Below are 25,265 nucleotides of genomic sequence, written 5' to 3'. Positions count from 1 at the left end.
TGAGCAAATGTCCACATGAAGTTAGTTATTTAAACACTTAAAACCAGTTGTACTGTGAACTTGAGTGCACCTCAGGTTATGTGGGTTAAGGAGAAGTGTGCTTTTCTAAGTGACAGAACTATGATCTCCACCCACTGGATAACGAAACCACACAGATTTACTGAAGGATAACATGAACCATATGTTGAGACAATATCATATGCAGTAAGAACTAGAAGAGATCTGCCGTATTTCTTTTACTCTCCTAAAGAGACTTCTTTTATTCACTAAAACACGTTGAAAGAGAAGTAGAAAGTTCATGGCCTAAAAGCTTTAGGAATGAATGGCTTTTCCATGAAAATACACAACACAGCCTCATTGAAGGCAGCAGGTGGAACAAAAGAGCAGGTAAGAGTCAGATGTCTGGGTGTGTCTGTGTGGAGTGAACTTTAGTATTTACACAGCCGTGTAAGTACACATATACTACAGCCATCTGACGATGACTACATGAAATGACTTCATTTACAAGTGCTACAGTCATATTGGCCCCAAATATATTTGGATGCACTGACAACTTGTCATTTTATTAGATCTCAAACATGTTTCCTAAGGACCCCAAACAGTGCATCTCGAACTGAACTGGGTCAAATGGAAACATCCATATTGTGCTACATCCAACTTTGCAAAAACTTATATTCAGTCTCCCAAAATTACATGGAAACATGTTTTATGCTCTGATAAAACCTAGATTGATATAAGATTGATATTAGACAAAAACAACAGCACAACAGCAAAACACCACGGTGATGCATCGTACTGGCAGTACAATATTTTAAAGTTAACTTTAAAATGAAAATTTGCTGATAATTTACTCACCCCCACGTCATCCATGTCTTTCTTTCTTCAGTCGAAAAGAAATTAAGGTTTTTGAGGATAACATTCCAGGATTTTTCTCCACATAGTGGACTTTAACGGGTATCATCGGGTTGAAGGTCCCAGTTGCAGTTTCAATGCAGCTTCAAAGGCTCTACATGATCCCAGCTGAGGAATAAGGATCTTATACACTCACCTAAAGGATTATTAGGAACACCACACTAATACTGTGTTTGACCCCCTTTTGCCTTCAGAACTGCCTTAATTCTACGTGGCATTGATTCAACAAGGTGCTGAAAGCATTCTTTAGAAATGTTGGCCCATATTGATACAATAGCATTTTGCAGTTGATGGAGATTTGTGGGATGCACATCCAGGGCACGAAGCTCCCGTTCCACCACATCCCAAAGATGCTCTATTGGGTTGAGATCTGGTGACTGTGGGGGCCATTTTAGTACAGTCAACTCATTGTCATGTTCAAGAAACCAATTTGAAATGATTCAAGCTTTGTGACATGGTGCATTATCCTGCTTGGAAGTAGCCATCAGAGGATGGGTACATGGTGGCCATAAAGGGATGGACATGGTCAGAAACAATGCTCAGGTAGGCCGTGGCATTTAAACGATGCCCAATTGGCACTAAGGGGCCTAAAGTGTGCCAAGAAAACATCCCCCACACCATTACACCACCACCACCAGCCTGCACAGTGGTAACAAGGCATGACGGATCCATGTTCTCATTCTGTTTACGCCAAATTCTGACTCTACCATCTGAATGTCTCGACAGAAATCGAGACTCATCAGACCAGGCAACATTTTTCCAGTCTTCAACTGTCCAATTAAGGTGAGCTCTTGCAAATTGTAGCCTCTTTTTCCTATTTGTAGTGGAGATGGTACCCGGTGGGGTCTTCTGCTGTTGTGATTGGTTGATTAGATAATTGCATTAATGAGAAATTGAAAAGGTGTTTCTAATAGAGCCCGACCGATAAAGGATTTTGAAGGCCGATACCGATACAAATATTTTTGGGTTTTAAAATCCGATATTTTTATTAAATATTGTTGGATTTCACACACGTGTAAAAGAAAAGCTAACTTTTCTGCACAAGATACGATACTTTTTCTCTATGTCTAAATATTCACTCCTCGCAAGTATAACTTACATTTTACAATGCAGGGACTGTAACTAGAGATATGCTAGTTATAAATACAGTAATAATTATTTTATTTAGGCAGAAAAAGTTGTGGTTTGTGGTTTCCAAGCTCATTAATGTTAACGGTCTTCCACTGATGATAGTGGCATTAGCTAGCTTTGTGGTTAGCTAGTCTATGATGAGCCATAATTTAGCAATAGATAACATCATACTGCAAATTGTAAAACATACATTTTCAACATAACAGGCCAAAGCGTGTTTCGTCCGTTTTTATTTTTTAAATATTCATTTATCGGCCATTATAACTGCCGATACCGATATTATGGAAAACGCCTAATATCAGCCGATAATATCGGCCGGTCGATATATCGGTCTGGCTCTAGTTTCTAATAATCCTTTAGGTGAGTATATATATATATAGACACTTTTTAGCCACAAATGTTCGTCTTGTATGTCCACAAATTCACGCATTACATAATAATCACGTTATTATGTGATTATGAAAAAGGTAAGCAGTAACCTGAAGTAGGCGAAAAATGTAGGGTAGGGTGAAACACTCCAACTCATTTTCTCCTCCAACTTCAAAATTGTCCGACACACTGTTTTACCTTTTGTTTTATTTTATTGTAAATGGCATTTGATTTATTCTTTGCACGTTCGCTTTATAAACACTAGGTCGGTACTTCCACCTGGCGTGGCGGATAGCAAAGCTAGTGCAAGTCGAGGATTTGTGGTTAAAAAGTAAATAAATGTTTTTTTTGTTTTGTTTTGGTTTTTTTAATGACTGATTGTTTCTCTAGATTTTTTATTTTTATTTTTTTTATTAAATCTTTATTATCTTTTTTGTGCATGTTTTGTATCTGGTATTTTTTTTCATGATGTTTTTCTACTTTCTGTAAAGCACATTGAAGTACTTTAATGGAGTGAACTGTGCTATATAAATAAATTTGTTGTTGTTGTTGTTGTTGTTAGATAAGACCCTTATTCCTCGGCTGGGATCATGTAGAGCCTTTGAAGCGTTGAAACTACAATTTGGACCTTCAAACCATTGATAACCTTTGAAGTCTACTTATGGAGAAAAATCCTGGAATGTTTTCCTCAAAAACCGTAATTTCTTTTCGACTGAAGAAAAAAAAAACATGAATATCTTGGATGACGTGGCAATGAGTAAATTATCGGGAAATGTTAATTCTGAAGTGAACTACTCCTTTAAGCTGGAACTGAGGCTTTAGTAAAGGTGGAGGGAATCATAAATAGCTGGAATCGATTATGGCATCTGCTAGAAAGCTGAAAATCAAGAGAACTTTCAGCTTTCATCATGACAATGATCCAAAACACATCTAAATCAACAAAATAATTGCTACAGCAAAGAAAGACTAATGTTTTGGAATGGTCCCAGCCAGAGACCAGACCAGAATCCAGTAGAAAATTTGTGGGGTGACCTGAACAGGGCCATGCAATTCCACTTTATCAGATCTGAAAGTTGGGTAACACTTTAGTTACACGTTGCTACATATATTTACTATAGTAATAACAGCAAATTATGCATAATTACAAGTAACTAATCCTAAACCAAACCCTAACTATAACTCTATAGTAAGTACATGCAGTTAATTAATTTTATTGCATCACCTTAAAAAAATATAATCAAACATTGTTGCAAAAAAAAAAAAAAATTCCCAAGTCAGGATGAGCCAAGCTGATAGACTCCGATCCAAATAGACTAATAAATTCAAAGGGTGCTTAAACTAGGTATTCAGGGCTGAGCAGTTTGTTATTTTAAGTTTATTCCTGAAATTGTTCACTTTGGTTTTCAGTGGCATTGCATAGCTTATCAATTTTACATTAAAGGTGCAAAAGTTCTGATATGATTTATATGTGTTTCATTTTTTTACATCACAAAAACCAGTGAACATGCCAAGACTCACTTCTTGTCTTTTGCGTTCTTCAGAGGAGATGTTATCCAAAATGCCCAAATCCTTCACCTAAGTTTGAAATAAGACAGTGAAAGTACGTATTAGTTCTTAAAAGCCTAGTTATTTTGAATTAATAAATGCTTTTCCCCATTTTTATCCTAACTTGAAACAATTCATAATATTGGTTCAGTCAAGTCAGTCACCTTTATTTACAAAACTGATTGTGTCAAAAGCAGCTTTACAGTGATAACAGGAAAATAATGCGGAAAACTTTGTTTCTGCTGTGCAGCAGATCTAGAAGAAAATGTAGAGTGAGTAACTCTTCAACAGCATTTGACCCTCATCACCTGTGGTAGTTGACTCCATGTCATGTACGCTGCCCTGTAGTTCTTCACCACAATGCCCTGATCCTCTGGTGGCTCGGTCGGTGAGAACTCATCATCCTCGGTGCTCAGGTTATTGGCGTTCAGACCTCGCTCCCTTATTTCCTGGTAAAAGCGCGGATCTATAAGAGAACGATGCACAACTTACAACTTGCTGTAGTTCGGTTTTTCTTTTTTGATCATCACTAGTAAATTCAAGCCTACAGTACAGGAGAAAATGCACTGTCAAAATATGGCAATATCTAGTTTTTATTTTATCTTATGAATCACACAACAAATATTACCATTTTTACAATCGCTAGGACGTATTTCTTTGTTTTCTCACACAAACCGCTCGTTTCGTGTCTTAGGCCATCAATGTGTACTTACATTTTCGAGTCATTAAATCATGTTTAATAAGGACTTCTCTGTGCATGCTCTTTGAGGTGGTGACCATAGACCTCCATTATATGACTGACAGACAAGAACGGTTTGACCTAAAAATATCAAAATTGAAACTACTGTGGAAACAGACACCTATATCTTGGATGCCCTTGAGGTAAGCTAAAACATACCAAAAATTAATTTCAAAGTGAACTATCCCTTTAAACTTAAGGTCGAAACCTACCATAATACAAAATTGAATAAGACAGCAATTTGCTACATTTCTACAGTAAAACCATATTGAAACATTTTCTGAATCTAAAAAAAATACAATAATAATAATGTATGAAATGTTGTGGTGTAGTTTTTGTGCTGCGGTGCCAGGTTGAAAGTTTGTTAGGAGTAAAAGTGACCCAAGTATTGAGAAAAGTGTAAAAAAAAAAAAACTGTAAGAAGAACTGTTTTGGTCGCTAAAAGTTGTACAACAATCCCCGATGGAGGAACATTCCATCTCATTTTATTTATTCATTTTCAAACCAAAATCGTATTTCTTGGAAGTCAAACTGCATTTATAAGTACAATACTGACACAAAATGAAGTAGAAAGTTAGAGGTTCATATAGGCAAAATAAAATGTTAATTCGACAACTGCATCACGTTTGCATATGCGTACAGTGCTTTCCTGGTACAGTCCCTTATTTGACACAATCAGTTCAATTCGTGGAGCTCTTTCCGGTCACTCTTTATATTAGGCGTCTTTAACTGCTATGTACTTACATCAGGAAAATATGTACAATGTACTTATTGTGTTCTTGTGTATTGCAAAACATGTTTGCTGCAGGTTTGGTGGTCTGAGTAGATTTAAAGGGATAGTTCACTTTGAAATGAATTTTTGGTATGTTTTAGCTTACCTCAAGTGCATCCAAGATGTAGGTGTTTTTGTTTCCACAGTAGTTTCAATTTTTGTATTTTTAGGTCAAACCGTTTGTAACTATCAGTCATGTAATGGAGGTCTATGGAGTCCACCTCAAAGAGCATGCACAGAGAAGTCCAAATTAAACATGATTCAATGACTCGTAAATGACACGAAATGAGCGGTTTGTTTGAGAAAACGAACAGTATTTATATTGTTTTTACCTCTTGTTACCAGGTTACAAGAGGTAAAACGATATAAATACTGTTAGTTTTCTCACATAAACCGCTCGTTTCGTGTCTTAGGCCATCAAAGTGTACTTACATTTACGAGTCATGTTTAATCTGGACTTCTCTGTGCATGCTCTTTGAGGTGGACCCCATAGACCTCCATTATATGACTGACAGACAAGAACGGTTTGACCTAAAAATATCAAAATTGAAACTACTGTGGAAACAAAGACACCTACATCTTAGGTGTCTTTAGCTACTGTGCTGAAAAAGCACCTAAGTATTAAAAGTAAATGTACAGTATAAGTGCATTGTACCAAATGGTTAGTACACAGTAGCTAAAGACACCTAATATAAAGTGGGAAAAAGTATCCATTGAGAACCAATGACTAGGGAACAACAGTGAAGAACAAACCATCTTTAAATGAGCCAGCGTGTTTTCTGTTCCTGATCCTCCCCAATGTTCTCTGTGAGGAAACACAGCATAAGACAAAACCGTTAACTCTGCATGCTTAAAAATGTAAAAGGTTCTTTGATAACTTGAGAATTATTGTCACTTAATAACTTATTTAAATTTATGACATTCCACATAAACATCCCATGGAATTACTAAAACTCTTTTAATGGTTTGAATGAAAACAGATTTTTGCCTATACTAACAGAACAGCATGAACGGATGTATTTAACATTGCTATAATCCTGTATAAAACTGAGTTTGATTAGGGCTTTTTACATTTGAACCCTGGCCTGGGTCATTGTAAACTGAACACACTGATCATAATTTATAGGGTTAACATAACAATTAATCCTGGGTGGGTATTCATAAGATGCATTTTCACACTGCACAATCCTAAACCGTGGTTTAACGTCCTTATTTGCGGTTCACTGATTTGAATATGTCTACATACTAAACGCTTCATTATCAAGATTATACTGAATAGACCCTTTAAACTTAATGGTAAGAATAAAAGTCCCCTTTTCACTCTGTCACGTTTTTTATCATCATTTTATACGTTTCCTCGCATACACTTAAAGGCCCCCTGAAGTCAAAATGTACGTTTTTTAGCTTTTAGTACGAATATGTTAGCCTTAAGGTTATGAATAAGCAGGTGTGTTCCAAAACAATGACAAAATTTGCATTAAGGAGATATAAGCATTCGGTCTCTCACTTCCGGATCACAGATTTTTATGACATCACATCTTCTGTCCAATCAAATGCTCTCTAGAATCTAAAGCGCCCCGCCCCCTATGCTATAAACACCACGTGGGTCACAGAGCAATATGGGTTGGAGATGTGTGTTCGGCTACTCAAACGCTCCAGTTTTACTCCATTGTACATTGGTTAAGAATGAAATGGCTAGAATTTATTCACACCTCTACTATTGAATCCAACGCATCATCAGCGCTCAGATTTGCTTCCAATTTGCTGTCAAGTACGACATGCAGCCTGTGAGGTAAACTAAACGCTATTGGCTACTTTAAAAGGGGGAGGAGCTAGTCAATATGTCCCATCTTAGCTTCCCGTTTCAGTGGAAATTACGTCAATGCTTCATACAAAAGCGGTGTTTCGAACGACGGTTAAGCGCAGTGTGAAAAGCTCTGTTGTGAATACAACAAACTACATTTAAGGGATAGTTCACTTTGAAATTATTTTTTGGTATGTTTTAGCTTACCTCAAGTGCATCCAAGATGCAGGTAGATTTCCACAATAGTTTCAATTTTGATGTAATAGGTCAAACAGTTTGTGTCTATCAGTCATATAATGGAGGTCTATGGTCACCACCTCAAAGAGCATCTTGGATGCCCCTGAGGTAAGCTAAAACATACCAAAAATGAATTTCAAAGTGAACTATCCCTTTAATTCAAAAGCATCCAAGTGGTTTAATAACATAATAATCTGAGAGCGGGACACTTGCCTTGCGTCCCGATTTGTGTGCTTGCTTTTGGTTGGCCGCCTTCGCTTCATTGACCAGTGTCAGCGTTTCTGTTTGGAGTTCGTTTGGCAAAGCATCAAAATTCAAACTGGTGACGGCAGCACGGTACGACTGATTCCTGCGGTTTCTCCTCAGCGAAAACCCATCACCTGCATCGCTGTCATAGTCCTCCCAGGAGATATCCGTGACCTGCAGGGGGACGGGCAGGGTCACCACGGTCGTGTGGTGGCGGTTTTTTGGCCGGCTAGTCACAGCCAGGTTCTTGGGAATGAGCTGTTGAGTGCCCCGCTTCCGAGCTGCATTACTCTGGGTGCTGAGCACTACAGTTCTCCTCTCATCTTCTGGTGAACTGACAGTGGACAGGTCGATGCTCGAAGCCGAACGTCCTGAAGGCTGGTCCAGCGTAAGGGCTGAGCTGAAATAGCTCCCCGGAACAAGAAGAGACTTGTCACCCATGGAGCCATCAGATTTTCTGTTAGACATGGCACCTTTCCTTGGTTTGGCTGGTTGAAAGTGTTTTTCACGTATAGAACATCAGCTTGGGGTCCACAGCAGACCACTACCAAAACCTGTTACAACAGAGATAGATTGTTGGTGGCCGATCTGAATTCTGACTTATGATGCAACTTGAATCATAATAACACCTTGTTCGTTCATTGGCCAGAGGAGACACGTTCATTTTTTTTCTCTATCCTGTCACCTGATGGAGTTTTGTGTGCCTTGCCACTGTCGCCTCTAAAGGAGTAGTTCACTTTTAAAAAAACTTTTGTTGATAATTTACTCACCCCCATGTTATCCAAGATGTCCATGTCTTTCTTTCTTCAGTCGAAAAGAAATTAAGGTTTTTAATGGAAACATTCCAGGATTTTCTCCATATAATGGACTTCAATGGGAACCAAACGGTTCAAGGTCCAAATGAGAGTTTCAGTGCAGCTTCAAAGGGCTTTAAATGACACCAGACGATGAATAAGGTTCTTATCTAGCGAAACGATCGCTCATTTAATTAATAAGTAATAAAGTTTAAGTTTTATAAGCACAAATGCTCGCCTTGCTCTGTTGTGTGATGAGCGTTCGTAACTCTCCTGTTCAAACTCGTTCATCAAAATGAACGAATCTTTTTTCGAATCATGACACGAATGTCTGGTGTCGTTTAAAGCTGCACTGAAACTCTCATTTGGACCTTGAACCGTTTGGTTCCCAATGAAGTCAATTATATGGAGAAAATCCTGGAATGTTTTCATCAAAAACCTTAATTTCTTTTCAACTGAAGAAAGAATGACATCTTGGATGACATGGGGGTGAGTAAATTATCAGCAAAAGTTGTTTTTAAAGTGAACTACTCCTTTAATGTCTAGTGACATATCATGTATGATTAATTGAAATTAATGTCTTGCATACAGCTTCTTTTATATTCATCAGAAATTATTGATCTGACTGTACTGACACTGTTGTATGAGAACTGAACTGAATTATTATTATAATTATTATTTTTTTGCAGAATTGCTTTATAGATGAAATTAACTTATTTAATAATTGATGATAATTATAACGGAATTGAATCAACCAAATGCATAATTTATCTGTTAACAAAGCCACTGATGCAACTAATGCCTATTCGCCACCCTTTTTCATTCAGCAATGTACTTAAAGGGATATTCCACCCAAAAATGAAAATTCAGTCATCATTTACTCACCCTTTTAAGTTGTTAGTTAATAAACACAAATATATATATTTTGAAGAATGATTGGAACTTTGGCATTGTATACATTTCTTTCTACTGTGGAAGTCAATGGTGCCAAACAACTGTTTGGTTCCAATCGTTCTTCAAAATATCTTCCTTTTGTGTTCATCAGAAGAAAGAAACTCATACAGGTTTGCAACAAATTGAGCGTGAGTAAATGATGACAGAATTTTCATTTTTGGGTGGAGTATCCCTTTAATGAAGTGAAAGGAAATGTTATTATGAACTAGATTTTGCTTAAACTGTTTAATATAAATACCATCTAAAGTTAACGCAGCAACATATCTACCTTTTCAGTCCGAAAACAAAAGATACCATTATTACATGAATAAGTATTTTTTACTTATTCACACACACACACAAAAAAAAATATATATATATGTGTGTGTGTCAAGTCACATTTATATAGCGCTTTATACAATAAAGATTGTTTCAAAGCAGCTTCACATTAATAAACAGAAAAATTACAGTGTTAGTGTTATAAAATCCATCAATTATGAAACAAATTCAATTTCACCTGTAAAGCAGCTCTACAAAAGGTAAAAGTGTCATTATTCAGTTCATTGTTAATACAATTAAGTTCAAAACAGTGTCAATGTTGCAAAATTAGTGTCATTCTCCTGCTCAATTCAGTCCAAATTTTGTTCTCATCCAACACTGTCAGTGCATTAAATCAATTACTGAATACTAATTTTCTTTTAAAACTAAAAAAAAAAAGTATCAAATAATATATAGGCCTACAATTTTATGATGAGAAATGTTTAATGATGAGTACATGTCTCACCAATGAGGGTTTTATTTGAAATTTTAGTTCACAGTCTAAGTCTGTTCTTGTGCATTGCAAATAAGATGTAGATCTGTTTTAATGAATTATTTTCTATACATGTTTCAGCATTGCCAAAGTGGTATACTGCCACTGCCGCTAATAACACTGCCTGTTATTTTTCCAGGAACACTGTCTCACATCTGTTTGGAATGTCCCTTGGTCACGGAAACAGGTGCAATCATAAATCATGGGAAATATTTGTAAAGCCTTGCATAATAATATTAACGCATAATGCCACTTAAGCAACATAATTAGTTCAGTTCCCATTTACACTCAAAAATAAAGGTTTCAAAAGTGCTCTTCACAGCACTGTCAGAACCATTCTGGGTTTCTCAAAGTACCTTTCAGCCAACATTATTTTAACTTTTGTTTTCTCAGTGTGAAGATGAAGAACATTTTAATAATATGAAGAGCCCCCCGAAAACCCAGATTGACATTATCAAGTAGCCTGTGTCAATGGCACATGATGGGGTCAAAAATGCATACGCTTTAGTATAACATTATCAAAATGTAATAAACACTGTTGGTCTGACTGAATTTTGTTCTTCAGAGACGTCTTGACATAGCATAACTTTAGATAAAACTATATAGACACGGCGGGAATCTGATAAATCACCTGGATAAACAACTCAAGTGCATTTCACGCCCGGACAGACTTTCTCAAAACAACAGCACTTCCAGTCTGTTTAAAGGTCATACATAAATAATGGATGGACTTACCCGGCTAATTTCACATACACTGTGCTTTTAAAAGTGTGAGGAAGTCAGGTTTCCCAGCCTGCACGGACCCAGAACATATATATATATATATATATATTAGCAGACCTTCAACACATTCCGACGCCGTCTCTGTATTACAACGCAATACGTCACTCCAGGTGAGCCGAGAGAAACACCCACCTGTGATTGAGCTAATACTTCCTCAAACTCTCACACATTGCAGAATCTTGAAAACGTAATTATTTTCGGACAAATTAGATTTTAATTTGAGCACATGAGACCAGACCGAATATGTGTTTAAATTCTTTTTATATCTATTTTATAATTTTCCAGTTGCGTACTTCAACGGCAAATATGCTCATTGCGCCATCTGTTGGTGAAGTTTGACACTACATCAACACTTCGCTAAACCCCGTCCCCTTTTGCTTACTGACCGTTTCTGATTCAGAATGCATGAAATAAACCTTAAGTAGACCGTTTTAAACGTTTAAATTTCCCCTGAGACTGTTAATTATATATTTTGGGAGTGTCCCACGATCCAAATATCTTGGAACGAATTGAATGGAAGTAATTACCTACAAAGAAAAGCTTATTGTTAATGATTACTGTTAATTTTGAAGAAGTTGATGTTATAAACTAAAATGTTTTTCATTTGATGGTGATACAAATCTTTTATTTATATTGTATTTAATTGTTATAGTTGCCCGTTACTATATTCATAAAGTCAACTGAATGGAAAAAATACCACATTTTGAACTATTTAAAATGAATGAATAAAATATATTTAGAAACAATATCAAAATGTAAAAACTTAAAAGCAAGGAAAACTTGCAAGGAAAACGTTTTGTTTTTTTCTGTAAAATGCCTTTCTTTTTTCTACTTTCTCTCTTCGTTTTGTCCGGTTTTGTCCCATTTACTTTACCCCTGAAATATATGGTTATGAATGCAAATTATGTTTAGTTCTTATTAAAAAGCAATAAAAAAACTGAAGTGGATTCTTCTGATAAATATTATGCTATAAAATACTGTTGTTAAGTCTGTTCAACGTTCACTTGTCTTGCTATGCTTGTTCTAATGAACTTGATAGGTCTATTTGTAATTTACAGTAAACAATGACGAATTCTACTAATATCCAGCAATCAGGTTTAAATATAGGAGGTTTAGGATATTATGCATAGGTCTACTATAATGTTTACGCACTGCCTAGCCTTCTATCACATTAATGTTAAGTTATTTTTTGCATGCATTTATTTGTAACATTCAGGCCTGTAACTTAATTTGTATTCATGAATACTTCAAACTGTTCTTGTCCGTCAGTCATATAATGCAGGTCTATGGTCACCACCTCAAAGAGCATGCACAGAGAAGTCCAAATTAAACATGATTCAATGACTCAAAATGTAAGTACACATTGATGGCCTAAGACACGAAACGAGCGGTTTGTGTGAGAAAACGAACAGTAATTATATTGTTTTTACCTCTTGTAACTATAGCCACGTCCAAGTGATCTGAGGGCATGGGTGCTCTGTGGCTGTGATAACAAGAGGTAAAAATGATATAAATACTGTTTGTTTTCTCACACAAACCGCTCCTTTCATGTCTTAGGCCATCAATGTGTACTTACATTTATCATTATATCATATTTAATTTGGAGGTGAGGTGGTGACCATAGACCTCCATTATATGACTGATAGACAAGAACTGTTTGACCTAAAAATATCAAAATTGAAACTACTGCGGAAACAAAGACACCTACATCTTGGATGCCCTTGAGGTAAGCTAAAACATACCAAAAACTAATTTCAAAGTGAACTATCCCTTTAACAGGTTAGGCCTGTTATTTGTCACTCTATTGCCCTATATGGATTGGTGTTTTTTGTAATGTATATTAAATATTTCACAGGCAAAAATTATTTACATTACTTTTAATTATTTTTATTACATTACTTGTTTTGCCACTGGGAAAGTTAAAAGTGTACAATAGTCTGCCTATGAAAGTCAGGCTGAAAACAGACAAAAAAAACAAAAAAAACATGTAACTGATATTATAGGGCCGTAGGAGTTTACAAGCATTTCTGTATGGAGTAATTATGAATAGAAAATCTTCGAATGGCAATGGCGATCACATCTTTGATTTCAGCATCATTATGGCATCTGATAAAAGCAGAACGTTCCCAAACTCAAGGAGGGCCATGCATTTTTTTTTTTTTTTTTTTTACAGTTGTACAGAAAAAAAAAACACTTAAAATACATAAACTCTAACCAACGCACAGTGTATGACACAAGACAGACAAATGACATTTATATGCATGTGTATGCACACACATATACTTTCTCACACATGCACACACACGTACAGATTCACATCCGGCACTTTTCTGATGTCTAGTTACTCTAAACACATTAACAATTGAGAATAAGCTGAGAAATAAAAAAAAAAGCTTATTTTTTGGGGGACCACAGCATGGCTGAATACAAAGTCATGATTTCATGACATGTTAAGCTACCAACATCATTTCCCAATGTAAACTTCCTATGTAAATCTCAGCACAGATGACTTTTCAATTAAAGATAATAGCGTATTTAAGACATTGGCTTCTTATGGGTTTTAGCGCCGTTTTGATGGAAAGGTCTGGGAAGACTTGCTATGGCCAAATATCAGTTATGATCTCCGACATCATCTTCTGGTGAAATATTGCTGTTGCGTTATGTACAATGAACCCATTGTTCTAACATCCTACTGGTGAAATATGTATACTTGATATTTCCAAATTGCACGATTATTTAATGTAAAGAAATATAGATGTACCATAACACAACGCATCACTTATTTTATGCACTTGTTCAGAACTATCATACATCGTAGATTATGACCACATGAAGTAAATTTAAAAAAGCATCCAAGCAGAGTACATTTCCTTGACTTATATTATCTATCTATACATAAAAATACTACTAGAGATTTGAAATGAGACGTAAAACACGTATGTGTGAAGCTGGAAGCGTGAAGCTAACGTATCAGGTGGGGGGAGTGCTAAAAAATATTTTCTGAAAAACAATCTTTTTTTAGTTCTCAAGACTGCTAAATAATCATATACATAAGACCTGACCATAAAACATTAGTTTAATTCATTTTCACTCTTCAACGGAGCATCTTCAGGGCTACATCTGAAGAAGTGATGATGAAAGCAGAAGGAGGTCAGGTGACCCGTCCGTGGTTTGCGTGTAAAGGGTCTGGCAGATTCTGACCCGTGTCAGCGGAGAGTTGTGCAAGAGTGACTGATGAGTGTGTGTTTACTACTGTTTCGCTATGTCGCCTTTCTTTAAAATGATCTGCCGTTGCCACGGCGCCAGCTTGGTTTCATCATAGCCTAGTGTTCGTAGTCGCTCCAGTTCCGACTTCTCCTCGTTCTCTTTCTCTTTTCGCTGTCGTTCCTCCTCTTTTCTGCCGGGATGAGAAAAGAAAAGTAAAGGAGGGTACATTAACATGTTTTACATATAATGCACATTAAAGGGTCACTCCACCCATTTGCATTAAAGGAGTAGTTCACTTTAAAAAAACTTTTGCTGATAAATTACTTACCCTCATGTCATCCAAGATGTCCATGTCATTCTTTCTTCAGTCGAAAAGAAATTAAGGTTTTTGATGAAAACATTCCAGGATTTTTCTCCATATAATGGACTTCAGTGGGAACCAAATGGTTCAAGGTCCAAAAGACACTTTCAGTGCAAACTGCAAACTGTTTAAAGGGCTTTAAACGATTCCAGATGATGAATGAGGGTCTTATCAAGCGAAACGATCGCTCATTTAAAAAAAAATATAACAAAGTTTAAGTTTTATAAGCTCAAATGCTCGCCTTGCTCTGTTCTGTGATGTGTGTTTGTGACTCTCCTGTTCGAAGTCGTTCATCAAAATGAACAAATCTTTTTTCGTGTCATTTGGTTCATTCAACGAACGAAACGAACGAGTTGTCTCAGGAAAAGATTTGTTCATTTTGATGAACGAGTTCGAACAGGAGAGTCACGAACGCTCATCACACAACAGAGCAAGGCGAGCATTTGAGCTTATAAAACTTAAACTTTGTTATTTTTTTTTAAATGAGCGATCGTTTCGCTTGATAAGACCCTTATTCATCGTCTGGAATCGTTTAAAGCCCTTTGAACAGTTTGTAGTTTGTACTGAAAGTGTCTTTTGGACCTTGAACCGTTTGGTTCCCATTGAAGTCCATTATATGGAGAAAAATCCTGGAATGTTTCCATCAAAAACCTTAATTTCTTTTCAACTGAAGAAAGAATGACATGGATATCTTGGATGATATGGGGTGAGTAAATTATCAGCAAGTTTTTTGAAAAGTAAACTACAACTTTAAGCTTTCCATTGTTAGAAACACAGTCATACTATTGAATGGTTGTGCAACACTTTCTCATTTTCCCCTGAGACGAGAGAAATCTGCTATTTACCTTTTTCACTTCCTCCTACAATGACACAAAAATCATCATTTTACGTCATTGTAGGAGGAAGTGTAAGAGGGGGATTTCTGTAAAGACTACAAGCACTAGTCCCCACCCTCACAGATCAGTGCCAGTGCGTCTGATTTCACCGGCAGAAACGTTCTAAAAATATGGACGAAGCTGAATACGCAGACGGATGCATTATGGAGGATTGGGATTACACAGTGTCAGCCATCTTTTTTGGAAGGTAAGCTAGCAGGCTCTAGCCTGGAAAAACCCAGACAACTTCCGGCAAATTTAGATTTGCTCTGAGAGTTAGTCTGGCAAAGAGCTCATTCAAGCCCATTTCCAATCTGTCGAAATTGAGGCACCAATCAGAAACGTTGGGGCGGGCTTTACATAATGACGACGGTGCTGGGATTTTGAAGGAGATTTTGTAGCCTATATTACAATGGATGTCGCCATCGAACATCACTCGTTCGAATCCGCTATCGCGTCTGTTTTAAGCAATTCGAACGTTTCCTTTTTGTTAAAAACCGAGCAAAGAACAACACTGTTCTACATACGTCATCTCCAACCGCTCTGATTGGTTTTAGGTCTATCCGCGACGTCCGTTGGTGACGCCCCTCTGGAAATGATTTGTCTATGACGCTTTGCCAGACCATAACTCAGTTACAATTGAAAATGGTCTGGTTTTAACCAGGCTAAGCTATCAGGCTCTTGTTCTGTGGAGAAAGAGTAGTAACTTTAGGGGTTACCATCCTCTTTTTCCAGGACATGTCCGCCAGTCGATGTCCGGTATTCAGCTTTTGTTTTCTGAAGTCGCCATTCATTGTTTACATGCACAGCGTTTGTTTCAATCTAACTGAATTCATTCTGATTGGTGAACCTGAATGTAGTGTTTACATGAAAGCTAAACAAGTGATCAGTTGATGTGCGTTTCAACATTGCTAAGAAAATTGCCGCTCATCCGTGAGAGAAACGAGACCGGTAACTTACGTCTCACAGGTGTCGCTCATCGGTAATCTGCCATCGGTCTCGCGCCGTTCTCCGCGGCCCTCACTCGTCCCGCTCGCCACAGTAAACATGATAAATGGCGATTATAGAACGCAAAAGCCGAATCCCGGACATTTTGGGTGATCTCGAAACACATTTTCGGGCAGACTCATCACGGAGACTCACTAGACTAGCCTAGACTTGTTGTTTAACTACTGCGCGGTTACCGGTAGTTACCGTGGCCTCCTAGGGCAGCGAAGCAAGTGCATTCTGGGAGTTGTTGTCTTTCATCCACATAAACCAAAAATACATTTTCTGGCTTTTCTCAATCTAGAAAGCTCCAAATTCAAAAATGATTTCACATTTCTTCTACATAAATGACCCATTTTAAATACACATTCATCTTTCCAGAGGTGGAGTGACCCTTTAATACAATCAAGTCTTGACTGAATAGAAACTGCGTCTACAACTACTATTAGTACTGCAACTATCACTGGCGAAAGTCTTACCTTTTCTGTTCCCTGTCCATCCAGGAGTGAATAAAAGAAATTAGAGGATTACACGTATGTAAATAAATGTTTGTATATTTTAAAATGTTTGTTCAGAAGTCACTACACTACAACAGAAAATACTTTACAGTTTTACTTACTTATTATCACTTTGGTATTATAATCCACAAAAGATATTGAGAGTAAAAGACAGAAAATTCACAGATTTGCATGGAAGAAACTTCAGGCATGACTTTTAAAGGCAGTAGTATCTGTCTTATTCATTAGGTTTGTCATAAATAGAAGAAAAAAACAACAAAGCTAATACTTTTTGATATTAGAAATGGGCTAAAGTTTCAGATATCTGGTTTCAGTATCCCTCTGGTGCTCTTCGCGTGACACACACACAAAAAAAGACGGGACGATATTTAAGTTTGATAATGTTTTTGTATTTAATATTTTGTATTTTTAAGCGCTTTTATGGTACTACATTATATTTACGCAGTAGTTATTCGCGTTTTGAGAATATACCTGAATATTAAATTTCCAACTTAAACTATCGTAAATCTTGAATGCTTTAGAGTACAGACTTAAATTTGATATCTTTTCAAAGAAGACACTTGGCAGATTATTGCTAAAGTGAAAAAATTGCACAAAAATACAATTTATATGAAATCTATATTTTCAAAAACACTTTTTACTTGTAAAACTGCAAGAAAATCAAAGCCGCACATCTAAACAAGTTGTGTTAAACATGATATCTCAAAAAATGAGCTTTCAGTAAGATTCTGTTTGACCGCAGTACCAAAAGTTTCCACTAGATGAAATTCGTCACCCATTCATTTTTTTTTTCATTTCATTTTTGACCTCGATGAGCACAAGTGTGCCTATTTTTCGTGTGTTTACAAAGCAAGTGCCAAAACCTTTGCCAAGTTTTATACCATTTCGATGAAGTAAAAAAAAAGTGAAAATAGTCTTTGTTTCCACAGTAGTTTCAATTTTGATATTTTTAGGTCAAACCGTTCATCATATAATGGAGGTATATGGGGTCCACCTCAAAGAGCATGCACAGAAAAGTCCAAATTAAACATAATTTAATGACTCGTAAATGTAAGTACACATTGATTGCCTAAGACACGAAACGAGCTGTTTGTGTGAAAAAACGAACAGTATTTATATCGTTTTTACCTCTTATAACCACACGAGGTAAATATGTTTTTTTTTTGTTTTGTTTTTTTTTTCTGTCAAAAAGGACAGAAGAGCACCAGGGGGATTATAGTAATAGTAATGTTATGAAATTAACACTAATTTGATGAATGAGGTTTACAAACAGTATAAACAGAAAAACACAAGAGACACAAAGTAGGAAAAAGAAAGCCAAAAGCAAGAGCTCTGGTGTTAACTTACTTTTCTTCATCCATCTTTTTCTTCATAATATCTCTCCTCCAGGCAGGCAAGGAAGCCAGACGGGCCGCCTCTTCCTCAATCTGTCACAAACAGGAAAGAAAGACACATAGCTGAGGATGAGATCAGCAAACCTTTTTTTTTTGGTTAATAACATTTCCTGTAAACGACTTCAAGATCATTTCTGATGTCACTGCAAGTGACCTCAAAAACAAATCACAAAGCATTGGAGTGCATACTGGTACTGTCATATCAGCCAGTTGGAGTGCACATGATACCCACCAGAGGGCACTCCTCCCTAGTTCAATACTCTCAGATCATGAACTTCATTTCCCATAACTCATTCTGTTGTGATTACTCATTCCCTTGTTAAACTATGCCTATATAAGCCCTGTATTTTTCACTTATTCTTTGTGAAGCCTTGTTAGTGTCGCACTGTATTTCTGTGTGTACATGGTCTTGTGTGTATCAAGTCTTATGATGATTCTGCCCGGTTCTCTGGATTTCCTTGTATCTTGGATGCTGTTAGTGTTTAGGTTTTGATCCTTGCCTGTCATTTTGATTTCGATTGTGGATTACCTTTAATAACTGGCTGCGTTTGGATCTTCAAAAAAAGTGTGTTAGCAGTTCATAAGGAACAAAAGCTGTCAATGGGCTGGGACCCTTTCAAAAGACACTAATATCTATCTTTATGGTGCTAACATGTACCACTTTTGGGTAAATAAGGTACAAAGATTTACCCTTTTGAAAGGGTGCGGTCCCAGTGACAGTTTTTGCAAGTATCTGCTAGAATACTGGAAACACTACATTTTATAATGGGAAGTACAATACATAAATCTAAAATAACAATTAAACAGATATACATTTTTTGTGAAAAGGAGGTCCTGACTGTTTCTATCAGGCCATACCACAAATGTTCAGGCTGTACTGAACATAACGACAATATAGCAAAGCAACTCATACTATTGCGCTTATTTACATTTACAACCAGTCTAAACTCGAGGTGAACTCGGGTGCTTCAGGGCAACCTCCGACTCCTCATACATGGTAGCATCCTACTATTTAAACAAATTCCCTGGTTTGTATACAGAATATGCCACCAAAACCCTTTAACACACTCTTTAACAAAAAAAAGAAAACACATTTTCTGTATACACTTCCCAATAAAGTGTTTCTTCTTTCACTCAGACATGTGCACAGTGTGAAAAGGGATCTTCTTCCTCCATTCAGATGGTAACTATATCCCAGCAAAGGGGGTGGCCATCTTCAGCTTCTCATTTCCCCTCCAAACGGATCGATTACCTCAAATGCTACAGTGAAATGCTATTGGTAACAGCCAGAGTAAACTAATCCGTGTATTAATATTTCATTATTCCCCTGGGAATTATGTGCCAAGAAAAAAAAAAGAAAAAAAAAAAAAACTATGGTAATATAGTAGCCTAATATAAATGATGGCGCAAGTGGATAAGACACATGCCTTTGGTGTGAGATACACGGGGTCCAATCCACTGTGAGACACCAATGTGTCCCTGAGCACGACACTTAACCCCTAGTTGCTCCAGAGGCGTGCGACCTCTGACATATGTAGCAATTGTAATTGGCTTTGGATAAAATTAATAAATGTAAATGTAAATAATATAGTATTGCTTTTCTTTTGGGTAGCCTTTGGATTTTGCACAATAATTCGGAAAATTTGAAAGACATTAAATGACAAAATTATTATTTAACCTTTTCAAGAAAAAAGGCTATACTGCATCTACAGATTGCGGTAGAGAACACAGTTACTGTTAAATGTTTATAGTTGAAACATAAGTAAAAAATTACAATAATAAAAAAAAAACTTCCAGAGATGGGCTACTCCAAAAGAGAGATATACAGTATGTATTTGTACAGAGTATACATATTTTTGGACTCATTAAAATGTCATATTTGACCTGAAATCTAAATAAATTATATTTTACATATCAGAAAAAATACAGCTGTCATTATGGAATGTGTCCAGATGATTTATTTATTTATTTTTTATCAGCATAGGATATAAAAAAGGCTTAATTTCCTATCAAAATATTATATTACTTTAGGGGGAATATTGACATTGGGGGAAACATGACCTGAAATATGGCTCTTGTGCAGTTCAATTATTTGAGTGTCAAAGATATAATCAGAAATAAAACATTTCACTTTTACCTTAAAATATACAGCATGGTTTTAAACATGCATATTCAATATGCACTTTTCTAATTGACATTTCAATACTGCAGGTGTTAACACACACACTTCCTGTCTTCCACAGTCCTGCCTTCTTAAGAAAATGACTGCTAAATGCCCTCAAGAACACAGCTTGAGCTTGACTCCAAAAATAGCGTGATGCCATAGTTAACTCTCTAATTCTTATTTAACTCTTTAAGTAAGTCCATGGAACCTACATAAGCAAACATTAAATGGTAAATGTATGTCTCTAAGTAAAATATATGTTCTTAAAAAGGTGTTCAATCATTTTAATGTTAATCACAAGTGAAATGATCTTGACTTATGTACCCAATGATGACCTTTAGATTGATTTATTTTGTGTAAATTTCTCAAAAAATGAACAAACCATCAAACCGACACTTCAAACATGAACAAAAACGGTTTATACCTCAATGTTAGGTGTAAAAAAAAAATATCAATGGCAATAAAAACCTTTGCAGTTAAGTAGAAATCCATCTGCTTTTTAAAACCTCTCAAAAACAACATTGCCAAACACAAAAGACAATAAAACCTAAAGATAAAAAGGTCAAGCATGCTCATACACAAATGCATCATGGTTGAGTAAATAAAAGCATTGATTATGTTGGTGTATTCTTACCTCAAAAGATCACTAAGAAAAGAGACAACACATTCACTCCTATCCTAAAAAAAAACATTCCGATACTTTCCAAATAATTACGCAAAAACATGCTAAATAAACCATTGAAAACAGATGATGTAAAACATTGTAACTGTAATTTATGTTAATGGTCTTATGTGATAACTTCAGATAAATAAGTCATACAAATACCGAACTAGAGTTCAAAGTTACAAAATTCAAATGGCTTCTTTCAATGAAAGAATCAGAAAGCAAAATGATGTTTAAAAAAATGGTCAAACTAGACTTACACTTTAAAATGACAAAAACGTATTTTGTGCTTCAAAGTGTGAGCTGATTATTTTATTATTTTATAAACACTCACTGAAAAGTTGATGTTTTGCTAAAAAAGTTTCTTTTCACTTAGTGAGATGAGATGCTATGATATTTCAGCCCGTTCTCATCCCAAGACGTCATATACGACGCTTTTGCCAAAGCGTACACATCCAACACACATGGCACCCTTTAGAGTCAATCAATATGAGACACAGATTTATGGGGCAGAAGGCGCCTCCTAGTGGTCTAACCCTAACCCTACCCCAGACCTTAACCTACCCATACTCTGTGCGTGTTATATTGACGCTAAAGGGTGCCATGTGCGTTGGATTTGGAAGCGTCATATAAGCGTCATATTGGAAGCGTCCGAAGCGTCATATACGACGCTTTGGTAAAAGCGTCGTATATGACGCCTTGGGATGAGAATGTGTTGGGTATTTCTAGTATTTATCGTTTATGCAGTTTCAAAAACGTCAATATCGAGTTTTTACACCCCAGCTTACAGTCGGTCGTAAGACATCTGATGACAAATGATGACAGGACAGGTTGTTGCTTAAATTCAGTTAAGCCCAACATTTGATTGTTTCTTTTAACAATCAAAACCTCAGCATTTTCTAGAACTAAACCGCCTTTCTGACCCAACTGCTTAACACAAGTATATAATCTGTCTCCTTATGATTGTGTTTCATCCTTCAAATAAGTTGACCTGATAAGTCATATGTCAAACATCTCAGCTTCCTTCTCTTTCCAGAAGGCGAAGCTTCGGTCAATATATCTAATAATTTCCTCATTGCTAAACTCTTTAAGTTCATAAATAAGCTTGATGGAGTCCTCATTGGGCTCCTCTTTGGTATTTGCTGGGCCCTGTTTGGCTTCCGTCTGGGGGCTTTCGACTGTTATGATTGCTTGCGTTACTGTGTTTTGAACTTCAGTAGGACTCTCCTGTATTGCTGTGTGATTTGTAATGTTCTCCGCTGAATCTTCTGAAGAGTCCTGTTGGGTGGCCATTGCACAGTCATCTGAAGTTGGTCCTGGGTGTTCAAAGGGGGCATCTGGTGGTGAAACACCTGAGAGACTTGCGTCTGGAGCCCTTTGCGATATGCTTACGGGTGCCTGCAGAACCTCCGGCGGGAGAATGAGCTCAGCAGCTTCCAGCAGCCCGCCACCCTCAACAGAGTCACCAAAATACTTCACCTTGATGTCTTCAAATCCATCCGACCAATCACGTTTCCCTGTCTCGATGCTCCCCATCACCTCTCGGTGGAACTGGCGGATCACTTCCCACGGGTGACTGCCAAGTCGGTCAAACATTTCATAGCAAAGCAAGTGCCGGAACTTCCGCTCAGTGCGGGACATGTTCATTTCAAGAAGCTGGAAGTAGCCGAGCATGAAAAGGTCAAGGGTTAGACTCTCATACTGAACAGGTGAGCCGTTGATGTGGGGAAGGAAGTGCTCGGGCCAGTAGATCATCTGAGCTCGACTGAGTCTCCTGATTTGTCGCGTGGGCACCTGGCTCATGATGGTCCTCCAGTGGCCAAGAAGATTTCCCACAACCTGCCTCTGCTTCATGAAATACAGCAGTTGGTCATCCTCAGTTTGCATGGCACCATCCGGCTCAGCTAAGTTCTGATAATACAGGGAATGACCGTCATTCTCTTCAACACTTAGAGTCTTCCCTCTTCCTGAGCACTTGTAGGATTCAGTCATCGTGTACTTTCTCCAGTGTTCCAGGAAGAGAAACACAATCCTCTCCTTTCGCATCTCGATGCACTCCTGGACGTAGCTCAGGTCCGTTTGCACCTCTAGACTGCGGGTGAGCTGTTCCGAGGATAGTGGGTTCGTAGAGACGTCCGGGTGGTCCGAGTCAGACGGCCCTGTTCTTTCAGACCCGGTGTACACCAAAGTTGCGTGGGACTGTGTTATAGGCTCCTCATTCACCAATGGTACATTTGGAACTTGCTCTATCGGTGACCCATCCCCGATTTGTGAGTTGCTCTCACTGAGAGAGAAGAGCAGCTCATCCTCCAGGACGGGCTCTGATGGGTAGCTACATTCACTAACTGCCGGCAAGGACCTCGTACGTTTGTATACGCGGTTCATCTTGTCATCCTCGCACTTTGACGTGCTATGAATTTCATAATTGGCTTTCAGGTTCTTCACAGACACACCACACTGCTTAATCTCCTTCTCCACCTCCTCTCGAGTGGAGAAAGATTGCGATCGACCGATGTTTCCAGAGGCCACTGTATCCGAGATCCCCGTCTGGCCACTCTTCAGACCTTCGTACGTGTATCCTTGAGTGATCATTTCTAGAATATCGATCTCCTTTCCACCCAGAGTGGCAAGCAAAACGGCCATGCTTTTGAGCAGTGTCGAGATCTTGCTGCACCAGGCGGGCAAGTCTTCGGCTTGCCCGTGAACCTGTTTGGGGTTGACAGAGAAGTGGTCTTGGTTCAAAGCTGCAGACACAGGTAAGAGTTGCTTCAACTCTTGCTCCAGCTGTTCCAGATCTTTCTCCACCTCTGTCACTTTGTGCATGACCTGGAGGTTCTCAATCTGCTTCTCAATGCGGATGAGGTCGTCCTCTGTCATTAGTTCTCCAAATGGACCCAGAATAGCATTGTGCACGTGAGAATAATGCCAGTCTTGGGCTTGATAGTATCCACTGCCAGCAAACTAAAGTAGGTTCAGAGGAGGGTATAGAAAGGAACAAAACAAAGGAGGGGGTGCCCTTCAGCTTGTGGATCCGATGCGTTACATACACGCTTTTAAAGTCTCTTCACCCCAAACGTTTCAAACTTTACATGAATTTAGTGGTGCGATGGTACTGCCTTGTTTTCACTGAGTTGACTTGCACAAGAAGATTCAGGCAAACCGCAACCGCAAAAATAGCTTGTTTGTCATTAAATGTATTTTATAGGGTTTTGGTTAGAGTCTATTAGTTATATGAAATGAATAATCTGGGTTACTTTCAAATGATTGTCTATGGATACAATCAGGGACATGATACTGAATACAATAATTTAAAATTTGTAAAACAAATAAGAAGAGACAAACAAACAGGGACTATGAAATGCATGCTATGGAAGTCTGGTAGGTAAGTGGGCCAGTGGATTTAACTGTCCCTGTGGGACTACTTTTCAAGACAGAGTTATGAGTTACCAACATAATCTTTGTGGATGGACTGTGCATAACTCTACTTTTGTTTTCACATTAAGCTGATAAATGTGTTATGTCGCTTCCCGGTATCCTTGTGCGGATACCATCAAACTGGGTTTATTTTTAGCTGGTCATGACATTAATTTAAAGATTAGTTTAGTAAAGATTAGTACAACTTTGTACAGACAGGTTTGGTGAGCAATTCTATCACACCAGTTTCATGATAACAGTGTGATGTTCAAGACTTGCTGGCCACTTTTCTGCTGGACTTCTATTGTAAGGGTATTTAGAGTTGTACATTTTAATTGTATCTACAGCACATGTTTCCGAATACAAGTCTAAATTTAACGCCGGTAATTCCACAGCCTGCCATAGATGCCGTCCATATAGACATTCACTTGAAAATGACCCAGAAGTTTCCTTACTTTATCTGTAAATTATATTTAGCTTGTGTTTCCAGGGAACCAATTTCCACTAATCCAAAATAAATAAATAAATATTGAGAAGCTTTCTGAGCGTTAACAAGATGTATGAAAGTATAAGATAAAAATAAAAGCTTAATGAGTAGAATGAGC

The 25,265-nt window shown here is 37.4% G+C and overlaps 3 protein-coding genes across 4 annotated transcripts in view; all 3 read right to left on the bottom strand.

Moving 5' to 3' along the window:
• Nucleotides 1–11,199, bottom strand: part of arhgef16 (Rho guanine nucleotide exchange factor 16) — a 41,134-nt gene extending 29,935 nt beyond the window's left edge. The window contains exons 1-5 of the mRNA XM_089119341.1: nucleotides 11,029–11,199; nucleotides 7,723–8,309; nucleotides 6,222–6,273; nucleotides 4,266–4,423; nucleotides 3,931–3,987 (exon numbers count right to left, since the gene is read on the bottom strand). Coding sequence (XP_088975467.1) covers nucleotides 3,931–3,987; nucleotides 4,266–4,423; nucleotides 6,222–6,273; nucleotides 7,723–8,223 — 768 coding nt within the window. The 5' untranslated portion in view covers nucleotides 8,224–8,309; nucleotides 11,029–11,199. The remainder of the gene's footprint in view (nucleotides 1–3,930; nucleotides 3,988–4,265; nucleotides 4,424–6,221; nucleotides 6,274–7,722; nucleotides 8,310–11,028) is intronic.
• Nucleotides 11,200–12,938: 1,739 nt separating this feature from the next.
• Nucleotides 12,939–25,265, bottom strand: part of espn (espin) — a 93,440-nt gene continuing 81,113 nt past the window's right edge. For both annotated transcript variants that reach the window (XM_089119337.1, XM_089119338.1), the window contains 2 exons: nucleotides 18,372–18,451; nucleotides 12,939–14,473 (listed from right to left, as the gene is read on the bottom strand). In XM_089119337.1, the coding sequence (XP_088975463.1) occupies nucleotides 14,326–14,473; nucleotides 18,372–18,451 (228 nt within the window). In that variant the 3' untranslated portion in view covers nucleotides 12,939–14,325. The remainder of the gene's footprint in view (nucleotides 14,474–18,371; nucleotides 18,452–25,265) is intronic.
• LOC120486898 (espin-like protein) lies at nucleotides 21,861–24,297 on the bottom strand. Its single transcript, XM_039683059.2, has one exon. The coding sequence runs from the start codon at nucleotides 24,121–24,123 to the stop codon at nucleotides 22,246–22,248; it is 1,878 nt and encodes a 625-aa protein (XP_039538993.2). The 5' UTR covers nucleotides 24,124–24,297; the 3' UTR covers nucleotides 21,861–22,245.

This window comes from Pimephales promelas, chromosome 14, assembly GCF_988280905.1.
Source record: "Pimephales promelas chromosome 14, fPimPro1.hap1.1, whole genome shotgun sequence".
Lineage (NCBI taxonomy): Eukaryota > Metazoa > Chordata > Actinopteri > Cypriniformes > Leuciscidae > Pimephales > Pimephales promelas.
Note: the sequence above shows the minus strand (reverse complement) of the source record. Positions and strands in the feature narration are given on the sequence as shown.

Excerpts from the sequence above, each read along its gene's own strand:
- LOC120486898 (XM_039683059.2), bottom strand. The coding sequence starts at position 24,123 with ATGACAGAGGACGACCTCATCCGCATTGAGAAGCAGATTGAGAACCTC.